Source organism: Argentina anserina, chromosome 4, assembly GCF_933775445.1.
Source record: "Argentina anserina chromosome 4, drPotAnse1.1, whole genome shotgun sequence".
In the NCBI taxonomy this organism is placed as follows: Eukaryota; Viridiplantae; Streptophyta; class Magnoliopsida; order Rosales; family Rosaceae; genus Argentina; species Argentina anserina.
Window position 1 is genome coordinate 18,900,167 of NC_065875.1, and position 14,324 is coordinate 18,914,490.

Consider the following 14,324-nt stretch of genomic DNA (forward strand, 5'->3'; position numbering starts at 1 on the left):
GCATATCGGCAAGTTGCTCTTCTGTATGAACAAAAGGAAAACTAATGATCTTCGTGTCTAGCTTCTCCTTTATAAAGTGACGATCAACCTCCACATGTTTTGTACGATCATGTTGCACCGGATTCTGTGAAATATCAATGGCTGCCTTGTTATCACAGTACAGCTGCATAGCATACTCATGCTTAATACCCAAATCTTGTAGCAAATTTTTAAGCCATAATAAATCACACACTCCCTGAGCCATACCTCTGTATTCTGCTTCAGCACTAGATCGAGCTACCACTTTTTGTTTTTTACTCTTCCATGTAACATGATTACCCCCAACAAAGGTAAAGTACCCTGATGTGGATCTCCGATCTGTAATATTTCCAGCCTAGTCTGCATCTGTGAAGCCACACACCTCAAGGATATTAATGTGATTGGAGAACATTACTCCTCTTCCAGGTGCTGACTTCAAGTACCTCAAAATCCTCATAACAGCATCCATGTGGTCTACACTGGGATTATGCATGAACTAGCTCACTACACTTACTGCATATGCAACATCTGGTCTCGTATGTGATAAATAAATCAAGCGTCCAACTAGCCTCTGATAACGAGGTTTTTCAGTAGGCACTTGATCTGAATATTCTGCTAACCGATGGTTCTGCTCAATAGGAGTATCAATGGGAGTGCAATTCAGCATACCGGTCTCCGTTAGTAGATCAAGGATGTACTTTCTCTGACACAGATAGATACCATCACTTCCTCTGGCAACCTCAATGCCTAAGAAGTACTTGAGTGTACCTAGGTCTTTCATCTCAAATTTTGTGGCTAGCTGTTTCTGTAATCTATCCACCTCAACAGTATCATTCCCAGTAAGTACCATATCATCAACATATATAATTAGGGCTGTTACCTTTCCTTGTTGATGTCTGAGAAATAATGTGTGGTCTGAGTTACTCTGTTTGTAGCCAATTTTCCTCATGAATTGTGAGAATCTTCCAAACCAAGCACGAGGTGACTGTTTAAGACCATACAAAGACTTTCTCAATCTGCATACAAATTTACTTGGAGAAGCAGACGCATATCCAGGTGGAAGATCCATGTACACTTCTTCTGTAAGTTCTCCATGGAGGAATGCATTATTAACATCAAACTGTCTAAGTGGCCAATTTAAGTTAGCAGCACAAGAAAGTAATACCCGAATAGTGTTTATCTTTGCAACAGGTGCAAATGTCTCATCATAGTATATGCCATATGTCTGGGTGAACCCCTTTGCTACTAGGCGTGCTTTATACCGGCTCACTGACCCATCTGGATTATGCTTCACTGTAAACACCCAACGACATCCTACAGTCTTCTTGCCATGTGGTGGAGATACAAGCTCCCAAGTATTGTTCTTTTGAAATGCTTCCATTTCTTCCTCCATTGCTTTCCTCCATTTTGGATCTCACAATGCATCCTGTACTTGTGTTAGGCACTGATACAGTAGATATTTGATTCACAAATGATTCATATGACTTAGACAATCTTTTGGTAGATATAAAATTTGTCACATGATACTTAGCTTTAGCCTGAATGGTAGGTTCATATTTTTTTGTTGGCTGACCCCAAGTAGACCTATTTGGTAAGACATATTCTCAACTATTAGCCTCACTAGTATTAGTCCTAGTAGAATGACTAACCTCATATGAGTGATCTTCCATACCATGAGAGCATTGGTCAGGTGTAATAGTAGTATCGGAGACAAGAGGGGCAGTTGTGTTATCATCTTCTGGTTCCTGAATCTCTGAAGTAATGACACCAGAATTATCGGATGGTGCTTGTGTAGCTGATATTTTGATAATCTCAATTGAGCCTGAACCTGTCACCATACCTACTGGCGTATTTTTCTCCCCCTTCCCATGATACAGCTCTTAAAAATACGAATTCTCCCCCTGTAGAGCAGTATCAGAAGAGGAAAAATAACTCATATCCTCAAAAAAGTAACATCCATAGAGACATAGTACTTCCTAGTAGGTGGATGGTAGCACCAGTATCCTTTCTGATGTCCTCCATACCCAACAAAGACACATTTAACGGCCCGGGCATCCAACTTAGACCGCTGGTGTTTTGGAAGATAGACAAAAGCAACACAACCGAAAACACGAGCAGGTAGATTATGAAAAGAGGGTAAAGAGACATGAGATGCAAGCACCTCATATGGAACATTTCCCTGAATGACACGAGAGGGAAGACGATTAATGAGGTGGGCAGAAGTTATGACAACATCACCCCAAAGGGACGGAGGCATATGGCCACTAAAACAAAGACACCAAGCCATATCAAGTAAATGACGGTTTTTTCTTTCAGAAACTCCATTTTGCTCAGGTGTGTAAGGACACGTGGTTTGATGAACAATTCCATGTGTGGTAAAGAACTCCTGAAAGACATGATTCACATATTCCCCCCATTATCAGAACGAAGAATTTTAACTGTGGTATTATATTGTGTTTGTACATTGTTATAGAAGGCCTGAAAAGCTGGAAAAACCTCATTTTTAGTTTTAAGGAGAACAATCCATGAAAGACGTGTGCAATCATCAATAAATGAGACATAATACCGCATCCCGGACACAGTAGACTCTTTGGAAGGACCCCAAACATCAGAATGAATTAATTCAAAAAGAAAAGTACTTTTATTAGAAGTACTAGGAGAATAAGTAGACCGATGACTCTTTCCCAAAACACATGTCTCACAACGTAAAGAAGACTCATCCACACTAAAAAACAAAGTAGGCATGGATTTTTTCATAATACTAAAAGATGGATGCCCTAAGCGACGATGCCATAACCAAACTTCACTTAGCTTGTCAGAAGTGGAGATTAAAGCGGTCCGTGACTGTGCACCTGGTTTCTCCCCTGCATATGTCTGATCCAGATGAAACAACCTGCCCTCAAATACCCCTGACCAATGAACTCCCCGGTGAGAAGATCCTGAAATATCATATACATAGGAAAAAAGGTCACTAAACACTTAGCATCAGCGTTCGATTGTGGGACAGATATCAAATGATGAGATAAAGCAGGTACATATAGCACATTGTGAAGCTCTATGGTGGGAGTAATACGAACTGACCCTTTCCCTAATACGGGAAATGCCTCACCATTAGCATTAGTAACATAGGGTACTGGTGGAGGAGACAATACAGTAAAATAAGATTTTTCATAAGTCATATGATCAGATGCGCCCGAATCAATAATCCAAGTATCAAAACCAACAAAGGTAGAAATATTTAAAGCCATACCAATTTTTCCACGACCAGCTATGGATGCGGTAGGTACTGCCCCTCCTGCGGTATGATGATCATGTCCAACCACACCATAGAGATTGGGATCCTGGACGATTTGAATAGCTGCTTTTGCTGGGGGGCGATAACTCGGTTTCTTAGGCCGAAGGTGTGGATACAGCTTCCAACAGGTCACACGAGCATGGGTAGTACTATGATAATAAGAGCAAGGAGGGCGGGGCTGATTCCCGAAGCCTGGTGGTGGTCCTTGCTGATGAAGTGGAGCTGGAGGGACCCACTGAAGGGGTGAGGCAGGAAAGCGAGCACGAACAGTAAGGCTGGAAACTTCAACTTGTGTCTGATGAAGACTCTCTTAATGAGATTCATCATTCCGGATATATGTGAAAGCGGCAATGAGGCTAGGGGGTTCGGTCTGTCAGAGTAATTCTCCTTTCGCATTGTTATGTTTGACATCAAGTCCTTTCAGGAAATGGTGAACTCGCTCAAGCTCCTTCTCACGTTGGTACCAAACAATATCCTCTCGATTCTTGATCATGCAAGGACGTTTCATATCAATTTCAGCCCAGACATTCTTTAGTTTAGTGAAATATTGCGCAACCGGTTGCCCATCTTGTTGTATTGCCAAAGCGGTGCACATTAACTCATGAACTTATATGAAATCAGAGTCGTTAGTGTATAAATCTTCAAGTGTTTGCCATATAGCCTGCGCAGTGTCACATGCCTCCACCAGATCAATTATTTCTTCATTCATAGCTTTCCACAAGACGGACATCACAAGGCCGTTATCGTCGTCCCATTTAGTGTAGGCAACAATATCATATGCACTAGGCGCCTTAGTAACTCCAGTGACATGCCCCATTTTGTGCATGCCTCGAAGATGAGCCGCCATAATTCGCTTCCATTTTCGGAAATTGGTCCCATTGAGCTTAGTTCCTCCAAATGACCCATTGTCGGAACTCTTGACAGATACTTCAAATTTCGGAACATGAGCTTCGTCTCCATAACCCATTGAAAAGTAGAAAATGGAGAAAAAACTGTCGAGGGTGTACGTGCACTGTTGGTGAACCTAAACTGACAACAAAGACCACCAACTTGAACCGGATCGGGCCGGGTCGGATCTTGGACCGGGTCGAGTCGAATCCGGGTCGGGTTGAGTCCGGGTCGGATATGGGATATGGACCGGGTCGGGTGAAAAAATTGTCGGATTCAACAAATCCCTGGATGAAATATCAATAGCTTCTCCTTTATACCTTCTCTGGTTGGGTTAAGATCCGATCCAACAAGGTGGATCTTTGCAGCGGTGCTGGTGGAGGGGAGCAGCGAACTGGCGAGCTTGACGCGGGGGCGAACCGGCGAGCTTGATGCGGCGGCGAACCAAGGTGAATCTCGGTGGATCTTTTGCAGTGGCCGGCTCGGTGAGGCAGGAGCGATCGTCGGCGATGCAGGACTTTGCAGCGGCGGTGGAGCTTTGTAGTGGCCGGCTCGATGAGGCATGAGTACGTCGAGGTGAGGGCGTATGGTGGGACAACGGCGGCGAGGCAGGAGAGCTTTGTAGTGGCCGGTGTGTGGGCTTGAGTGAGAGTCGGGTATTCCGACTTAGTGCAGCGGGAGAAGAGAAGATGGCAAGCTTGCACACAAAAAAAAGAAAGGAGCAGAGCAATGCTCTGATACCAACTCGAAACAAGGTAAGTATTTTTCCTTAATCACAATATATATCTATACAACATCAAACTAACCTATATATAGGCTAACTACAAGCGATTCCTCCATGAATCACTCCCGTGATTTATGGAGTTAATCATGCTGCACTAACATGCACTAACACACACTCACTAACACGCACTAACAAGTTGTACAACTAGTAACCAGCCGACTAGGTGGGCCGTGGGCGGGATTGTCACTTTGATCAAGTCAAGAGCTAGGATAAACAGTCAACTTCAGCCGATACATCCGAGTTGAACTATGCATTCTGATACATGCACGCACCAATTTTTAAGCTTCATGCATGATTCATCATTTTGAAGGCGTAAATTATAAGTATCAATGTATCACTCGATACAAATTACGTATACGAAATATCTCTGCCAGTGAAGAATAAGTACATAATACCACTTCAAAATTTATATGTATCTCACTTTGAAAATAATTTTAATTAGTAAGTGACGGCGTGACACTTGCTTGATATATTTCTAGCAAACTCATGTATTTTTAAACTTATTAATGACTCTTGTAAGTTTCAACCACACCATCCAGATTTCTTATTCTTTTTTTTTTTGACAAACAAACTCTAAATTATCAAACAAGAACCAAGGAGCCATGAAAAAAAAGCCCTCATGAGGCATCTGAATATAAAAAATGAGAAAGACAAGTCGGAGGATTCTCAAGGGGTTTGGTGTAGTGGTAATGCAGGTTGCATTTGCATGTTGGACGAATACTGATGTGATACTCATGATAATATGAGGTCAAAAGTTTGATCATCTGCATGTGAAAAATACCCCCCAGAGAGGGCATGTACCGTATCTGCTCTCCGGATCCAGAGTAGTAGATTCACCAATTCACTATTTTCTTTATCAAAAAAAGAATATAAAAAATGAGAAAGACAAATCGGACGATTCTCAATCTAATACAGAGGTCACTCAGACTTGGAAACCAAGAAAGCTACAAGGTCAGCAGCATTATTGGCCTCACGACTTATGCAAGACCAGCTTTACTGAAGAAATAAATTTCGATTTAACAAGTATCTGCTAAATCAAAGGACTCAAAAACCAATTAATAGCTTATTTTTCAGAGGAATGTAAAGCTGAGATCAAAGTAGAACAATCAGCTTCAATAGAAGGAGAACTGAGGTGAAGTTTAGTTGCAAGAAGTAAGCCTCTGTGGATGATGAGGCCAGCTTCACAACCTCCTCCCTCATAAATTAATTTCCTACAAAATCTTTGAGAGACTGCTTATAGCTCCCAATTCAAAGAAGCCCTAAACACCTTTTATTTTTATTTTTATTTTTTGAAAAACCTTATATGGTCACAAGGCAATGAAGGCATACCGAAATAGCCAAGTAAGGCAGCTCGACGAAACGACGTCGCTCATCTGGTCTTGGACGATAATATAGCTTTTAGTGGATTACGTCATACATATATGTGGAGTCGATCGATTCCGGTGGCCTTGCCGTTGAAGCCGGCAGTCCCTTTTCACGGCGCCCGGAAAGATCCCTCCGTCGTGTCCCACAAATTGAATACTCCATATTCATCGAAGTTGCAACTACCAAATATCCCAACCTCACAAACACAAACCCTGCTTTCTTCTTCTTCCTCTGTAACCTTACAACCCTTCAGAGCTCTGCGAATTCGACCCTCTCCCGAATTGGGCCTCGCCTCTCTCCTCTTCGTCCTCTCCACGGTAAACCCATTTCTCGATTTACATCATTATAATCAAACACAAAGTTATTATTAACTTCTGATCAAAGCTTTTACTGGCTGTAATTTCAAGGCTTTTGCTGCGCTTCTATCCCTTGCTATATTTTCCATTCCAACAACCAAGGTAAGTTTGTTATCTTTTGAACATTGAGCAATAAGATGATTGGATCAGTGCATATAACAATCAAGTTTAATGGGATTTCAGTCTTTGAGAAAATTGGCAGCTTCAATGGAGAAGCTCTCCGATGTGGTCTCGCAGGAGGTACCTGGAACTCTGCTTTCTCTGAAACTGTCTGGCCTTGAGGTCAATGATTTGACCAAACAGCTTAGCAGTATCAGGTACTACCATAATTTGCTTCCCCAATTCTGTTTCCTTAGCAGACCGTTTTGCTAATACTACTTTGATTTTCGTTTTCAAGGCAGATGATTTCTGCAACTGGCTGGGGGAAGAGTTCAAAGTGACGTTTGTTGTTGATTCGATTTGTATGCATGTTAAGGCACTAAAGTGTAGAGTCAGTAACTTCGTTCTAGCTTGGTGTGAGCAGTATCAGTATGCTCTGTACATAATGTAAGCTTGCTTTAGTATCAGTTAATCAAGTTTGAATTCAACAATGCCAACTACTATATGATTAATAAAGTGAGAACTTTGGCTCTCGGGGATAATGATCGCAGTGATGATAGTTTATGACTTATCCACTTAGGTGTGGGAATCGGATAATATTGATTTATAAACAAGTGAGAAACTAATATAATTTAGACAAAATAAATGGTGTCAATGATTGGGAGCTAGTTTTGGATTGGGGATTATCATGAAGATTTTTTCTAAAACTGATTCCTTGCTTAGCTGATTTTTTTATCATCACTGTATTTTGTGTCGTCTCTAAACGTATCCAGGTACTGGAGTTAGCTAGCTTAGCTGCTTGGGCACTCCCTTCTGTTTAGTTCACATCGCCTTGAAAAAGGAAAGAAAGAAAATAGATGTGTACTTCATACTGTTTGACAGTCTCAGGTTATCGGCGAAAACAACACTAAAGTATAGTTATGCATGCTGGCAATGGATTCACTAATTTCTTCATAAAGTTTAGTAACAAGTGTGGAAACTTAAAAACACAAACAGGGTTACATAAGTTTTTATAATTTGGCATACTTCTTGAGGGCTTCACCTGCATCTTTTGCGTGCTGTGGCACAGGCATGTTGCACAAAAGAGTAACTCTTGCTGATGATACGAGGGATTTGATATCTGAGTTTGAAGGATCAATCTTGGAAAGTCGCACCTCCCAAACCTATTCAATACTACCACATCAGTACAATTTAGAATCGTGTAATATATTTGTCATTCATAAATCATAATCATTTTGTAAATGAACCCCCAAGGTGGAGGGAACCCCATTCTTGGATGACATTCACATTTCTACAGTTCCACAAAGGCAGACCGGATGGTGCCAATAGATTCACATTCCTACAGTTCCACAAAGGTAGGCCGGATGGTGCCAGTAGATTTATATTTTTTTCATTAGAAATTACCTCTGTATAATAGGCTCCTGTATAATGCTGGGAAACTGACATGGGAAATAGAGTCCACACATTCTACTCTGCCTAAAATGGGTAATATTGATGATGATGTGAAACTAGTATGCAGATCTGAAATGTCATCTGGAAACTAAATTTATGACAACCAAATACTAACTAGTGACTACTAGTGGAGTTGGATGTGGAAGAGATGAACCTGAATAGTTTTGCCAACGCTGATGGGTAAGGCTTCACCATAGATAAGGTCACCAAGCTCAGCTCGCTTCATGTGGTTGATGCTAAGGTGAATTCCAGCCACCCTTTGTAAACCAGAAGCCAGGTGAGCTCCTATGCTAGCCAGAGCCTCCGATATTAGAGCTGATACACCTCCATGTAACACCTTGAATGGCTGCTCTGGGTTATTTCCAAACGATCAGTAATATTCCATGTTCAATTTCTCCGTGTTTGACTTTCTTCAGGAAATAACTCAAATCTATGAAGAAACATGGAACCAATGAAGACGATGATACCTGACAGCTTCTTTCAGTGACTCTGAGGTAACCACAGACCTTCTGTGGTGTCACTTCTTGAATCTCGAACCCAACTGCATGCAGGGGAGCATCTATAGCCTCCGTCTTGTCCTCCGGTGACCGGGAAGCCATGACAGTGCAGTCAGTATCAGATAGATGATCACTGAGGAAGTTTGATCAGCTGGAAGTAATGGTATATGTACTTTTTTCCACTTCTAATTTTGTTTCAATTTCTTTATGCCAAAATGATGATACAAAACCAATTATTTTCAACACAATTCAATGGGATCGTGTGATGTGAGTTGGTGACTGGTGAGAGATGAGGACTTTTGCTCTTTTCTGTAAGACTCTTCTGCGTTTGGTCACATATCATATCATTTATTTATTTACTTGGTTGGTGGTGGCATGGGCATTGTTCATATGCTTGGAAGGGGTCCATGGTACAAGGATTGAGGGGCCGTTTAGTCAATTCACACAACGGTGTAGGGAGGTGGTTGGTGGGGGCGGAGGTAAACCATGGAGGAGGAGCAGTAGGTGGCTACCGGTCTTTGTGATTGAATTGTAAGCGGACGCTCGTGGTGCGTTCTCCACCTTCCTCCACACCCGGTCGTTTCTTTCGCACCTTGTAGCTATGTGAACTTCGATACAAATACATGTCACTATTATTGTCACCTCGTGGTGCCTGATTCCATTGTCATATTTCAAATATTTTATCTAAAGAATTCTTTTTCAACTTCTTTTTCTATTCATTGTTTCCTGGAATTTTCGGTTAAATCCGGTTCAATGCGAAGCAATTACGGAACTCTAAATCTTTCGTAGGGATCTCACAAAACCCGACTAGAGTTTCGGGTAAACGTTAGTACCGATATGCAGTTTTGGGCTGGCAATGTATAGGTGACCGGGTTGATGCTCTGAATAGCCAGTGGAGCCTTGATCTAGTGTTATCTGCTTGATAGGCTACTGTGTTTATCGTTTAGGTCGATCGTGGCAGCGGGGCTTTGCAGTTTAGGGTATCAAATTAATGGTTCCATTTTCGGGAGAGGCTAGAGTTTGGATATATGCTTCTAGTATTAATTTGGTTTATGTTCTAAATAATTTCCTTTAAGCATTTCAAATTTTGCCCTTTGTCTAGTACATAATGTAATTGTATGTTGGCTAATTTGCAGTTTTTAATGAGATTGTACTCTTGTGTTTAGCAATTAGCACTAGGGGTGGGCACGGGACGGGATGGGACGAGTGTTTTAAAAATGCATCTCACTCGGGACTAATCCCGGTTGGGACGGGACGAGATCGGGACGGGACGGGACAAATCCCACATTCCTATAAAGTTAAATAAAAACCTATATTTTTACTTTTTCATTAACAAAATAACATTTAATAATGAAATTTTAACAAAAAAAATACATATTATGTTCAAAATATTATAATTTACAATTATTATTTGAATTGATATAATCTTGGAGTTATTAAGAACATAAATTAGTTTCATTTTGATACAAATATATAAGAATTTTTTAAGTTTTCATTAAAGGTGGGACGGGACGGGACGAAGCGGGATATAAATTATTCGTCCCACGTCCCATCCCACTATTATGAAACGGGACGGGATCGGGACGGGACGAACGTTTTTAGACCTCCGTGTAATAACCCTAATTTTTAAAAACGATTTTTGAATTGATTTGAATTCTATAAAGTTGTGAAACTCAATTAACATGAATATAATTGTTTGCAACTTTACGGAACGGAAACGGAAACGTTATCGGAACGTTTGATTCAAAAAAAAAACGTTACGTTTCCGAACGAAATTATCGACTTTTATTCCGTCGCTCAGTTTCGACAACTTTCTTCACGAAAGTTGTAGAGCTCGTCGATACGAGTTCGTGGATATGTGACGCGTTCTAATCGGACGTTGTACGTAAAAGTTATTAACGTTAGAAGTTGTTTCCGATTTTGGAAACAAGTATATAAGGGCATTTTGGAGATTAGGGTTTCCATAATTGGAAAACCCTATCTCTCTCTTCACTTCCGCCTCCCTCCCTCTCACTCTCTCTCTCTCTCTCGGCCCGACTCTCCTTCTCCCCCTTCGAAAATTCCTCTCGTCGATCTGCCACCCTCCAGCCCTCCGTGGTCCTCACCGCCGCTCCACACGACCTCGCAAGGACCCCCGCGTCGGACCCCGAGCCAATGACGCCTTGCCTCGTCGTCGTGAAGCAGTGAGCCACTACCGAACCTCCTGCGTTTCTCACCGCCGCATGCTCCGCTCCTGAAAACGCAGACCTCGGCGCTCATCCCTTCGCCGCTTCTCACTTCCAGAACCATCAACGGTGCGACCTGAGCTCGATTCGCATCGCCCAATTCGCAGATCGCACGGTCTCGACCCCGCCGAATATTTTGAGTTCTCCGGCCATTTTAGGGCAACGTACGGGTAAGGAATACATTTAATTTGATGTTGTGTTGTGTGTGGATGATTTTGGGATCGATTTGATGAAGTTTGGGGGAGAATCGGAGGAGGAGGAGTTTTGGGGATACCGCCGCCTTAGGCGGCGCGTGTGGAGGCTTGAGGGGGGCTAAGCACGGCGAGATGCCGTGGGGAGGTAGAGGAGGAAGAGAGAAGAAGTTTGGTGGTGGCGGTGGCGTGATACGCGCCGTGGTTAGCCTCGGCGCGTGGGCCCCACGCGCGGCCTGCCGGAGGTGGCGCGTGAACAGTGATTCCGATAAGGGTATTTTGGTAATTTACTTAAGTACGGTAAATGTAAATGTAAATTTTATTTACATACGGTAAATGTAATTAAATTTTACCTACGGTAAATGTAAATATAAATTACTTTCAGTAAATGTAAAAAGTAATTTGTAAAAGGGTAATTTAGTAAATTTTATTTACTGAGATTGTATTTACATTCAAACCGTACGTATACGTACAGAAATACGTATATAGTATTTATACGTACAGAAATACGTATATATTATTTATATGTACAGAAATACGTATTAATTGTATATTTATACAGTAACCGTGAATAGTAACAGTGAACAGTAACTTCGTAAAACCGAAAATTGCTGAACAGTAACCGATTATTACTGTTTCGGCATTTAAAGGTTTACGAAACGATTCTAAATTCTTTTCTTATCTTTTCAAGGTTATCGTTAAATCAAGGAAAGAAATTATCTTCGAGAATTGTGGAATTACGCTCAAGTCAATAAGGTGAGTAAAATCTCACATATTTATGAATCTACCCTCGCGGTGATTCAAGATTTTGCAAGAGTATTTAATAATGAATTACAACATGTATACAATTTAGTGGATTACATATATACTGTATAATGGTAATAAGTACATATATATATAGTTCATTAAATTATATACTGTTATAAATTCATTAGAAATGGTCATTTCAATGACGGAAGTTTGTGTATTGAACATGTGTGGTGAAATATGACATGTATAAGATATAGCGGACTATATATGTATTGTATAAATGGTAAATAAGTACGAATATATATAGTTTGCTATATAATATACTGTTATGATTTTATTGTGAATATATTGAGCATGTGATTTGAATTGTACAATATGATGTGAGATTATTGTACGTGAATTTTTAACATTGAGATTGTTAAAATGTTGATTTGTCTTCGGACGTGATTAGTACAATATGATGTGAGATTATTGTACGTGTTTGGCAAGTCGGAAACTAGCCTTTGGCCGGGCGAAAGTTACGATACAGTTAGAGCTCTAGTATGTCTGCCTTAGTACTGCATGTGAGGTAACGGGTGGTTATCTGCTCATGGGTACTCAGATTGTTTTGGATGTTGGGTAGCGGGTGGCTATCCAATATCGGCGGTGTATTACGAGAGGGGTAACAGATGTGTACCAGCGTTCTTGGTACCCGTATTATAAATGCATTTGGGTAACCAGAAGGGTTACTTAATTTTCTCATGAGCGTTTCATTTCATATTCCTTTGGGACAACCAGATGGGCTGTCCATTGACTCATGAGAGCATTTATATTTGTTGATTTGTGATTTTTCGTATATTTTGATATGCGAATTATATTTGGATTTTACTCATACGAGCTACAAGCTTACCGGGTTTGTGTTTATAATCCCGGTGCACCAATTCGATGGTGTAGGGGATAATTCCGCAGGTGCTGATTAGTGGAGATTGAGCGACGACTCCGGAGGCTCGAAATCATTCGTATCCTACTTGTGGTGAGGTTTTAGCGTGGATTTGTGTGTGAGAATTGGTGTGATTTTATCTGTGAGATTTGTGAGTGATTTGTGAGGATTATTACATTTCCATTTTATGTATGGATTATAATTTTGGGTTGTAATAATTGGTTTGACTGAGTTGTATTGAGAACTCAGAATTGATCCGCTGTGACATTTAAATGATTTCGATTTCATTGAGATTATTTTATGTTAAACGACTTTAGAATTTTGAGTTTTAAGCTCGAAATTTTGGGGTCGTTACACTCCGTCCCGTCCCGTCCCTACGAATTTCGAGACGGGATCGGGACGAGATCGGGATTTCCGTTTTTTATGCCCACCCCTAATTAGCACCTTTGCTGTGCGCAGACTTGATCTGGTCATCAATTTGCATGTTGAGGGAGTTTCGAATCCTTTTACCGTAAGTGATGTCGTATCAATAATTCATTGAGCTTGACTCTATGTCCCTAAGGCCCGTTTGGTTGACAGGAGTGTCTAGACATGGAAATGAATTATTTTCTTTTCCAAACAAATTTGAAATGGAATAAGTTTTCATATTTACATGTGAGTGTTTGGAAGATATTAGAATATAAAATTAGAATTATATTGGTAAGTCATTAGAATAGAATGTTTAATCCAAATTTTCATTTAAATTCATTTATAAGAAAATAAAATACAATTTAAAGGTGTTATGGGAGAATTATTATTCTACCCTTATGTGTTAGCCTATTTAGGTTTCCTTATCGGAGTAGATTATGTTTTATGTAATAGATATGAATCTCGGATTCTTCGGGATACTCTGTATGTAATGCATATATATAAGCTTCATTATCAATCAATAAAAAGTTACGTTATGTTTCATTACGTTATTATTATTCTCGTTTTGTTCATTCTCGATCACGTTATTATGCACTTTGTTCTAAAGTGTTTGAGCGACGAGACTACCAACAGAAAAATTTAAAATCCTAACCCTGAAATCTTATGCTCTGGCAGCCTTTTTCCTTTTTGGCATCGCCCGAGAATTTGCAGTACCAACAATTAGTTATCAGAAAAGAAAACCTGTCAAAAAAGAAAAAAAACCAAATCGAAGATGATATGGGCACCCAGCAAATTTCTCTGGGCACCCCATCTCCTCTCTAATCAGCTCAAATCGGTCTCCCTCCTCGTCGATGTGAACTAGTGTTGCATGTTTGCCCCGCCTCGACTCAGCCTGGTCACCGCTTCCCTCAACGTCATCCTATAACTCGTCGAATCGACGACTGCTCTCGTCGGGCCTCCCCAACGCCCAACCAGTCTGCCAATAACTTTTCTGCATGGTTCCGGCCCCTTCTCTCGTGTCAGACCCGACGTTGTCGACCCCTAACTCGGAAACCTCGAAGATCGTCGCCGCCTCCT

The 14,324-nt window shown here is 40.9% G+C and overlaps 2 protein-coding genes across 3 annotated transcripts; one reads left to right on the plus strand and one right to left on the minus strand.

The window, feature by feature from the left end:
* The first annotated feature begins 6,280 nt into the window (after positions 1-6,280).
* On the plus strand, positions 6,281-7,351 carry LOC126792876 (uncharacterized). Of its 2 annotated transcripts, none has more exons than XM_050519383.1 (4): positions 6,281-6,667; positions 6,758-6,808; positions 6,890-7,023; positions 7,108-7,351. In XM_050519383.1, the coding sequence occupies exons 1-4, from the start codon at positions 6,407-6,409 to the stop codon at positions 7,109-7,111; spliced, it is 450 nt and encodes a 149-aa protein (XP_050375340.1). In that variant the 5' UTR covers positions 6,281-6,406; the 3' UTR covers positions 7,112-7,351. The 2 variants fall into 2 exon arrangements, with proteins under 2 accessions (XP_050375340.1, XP_050375339.1); XM_050519382.1 differs by having other exon boundaries at positions 6,282-6,667; positions 7,104-7,351.
* Positions 7,352-7,718: 367 nt separating this feature from the next.
* LOC126792878 (1,4-dihydroxy-2-naphthoyl-CoA thioesterase 1-like) lies at positions 7,719-9,085 on the minus strand. The gene is made up of 3 exons (XM_050519384.1): positions 8,725-9,085; positions 8,412-8,603; positions 7,719-7,968 (listed from the first exon to the last, which is right to left on the minus strand). The coding sequence occupies exons 1-3, from the start codon at positions 8,854-8,856 to the stop codon at positions 7,816-7,818; spliced, it is 477 nt and encodes a 158-aa protein (XP_050375341.1). The 5' UTR covers positions 8,857-9,085; the 3' UTR covers positions 7,719-7,815.
* Between the last annotated feature and the right edge of the window lie 5,239 nt (positions 9,086-14,324).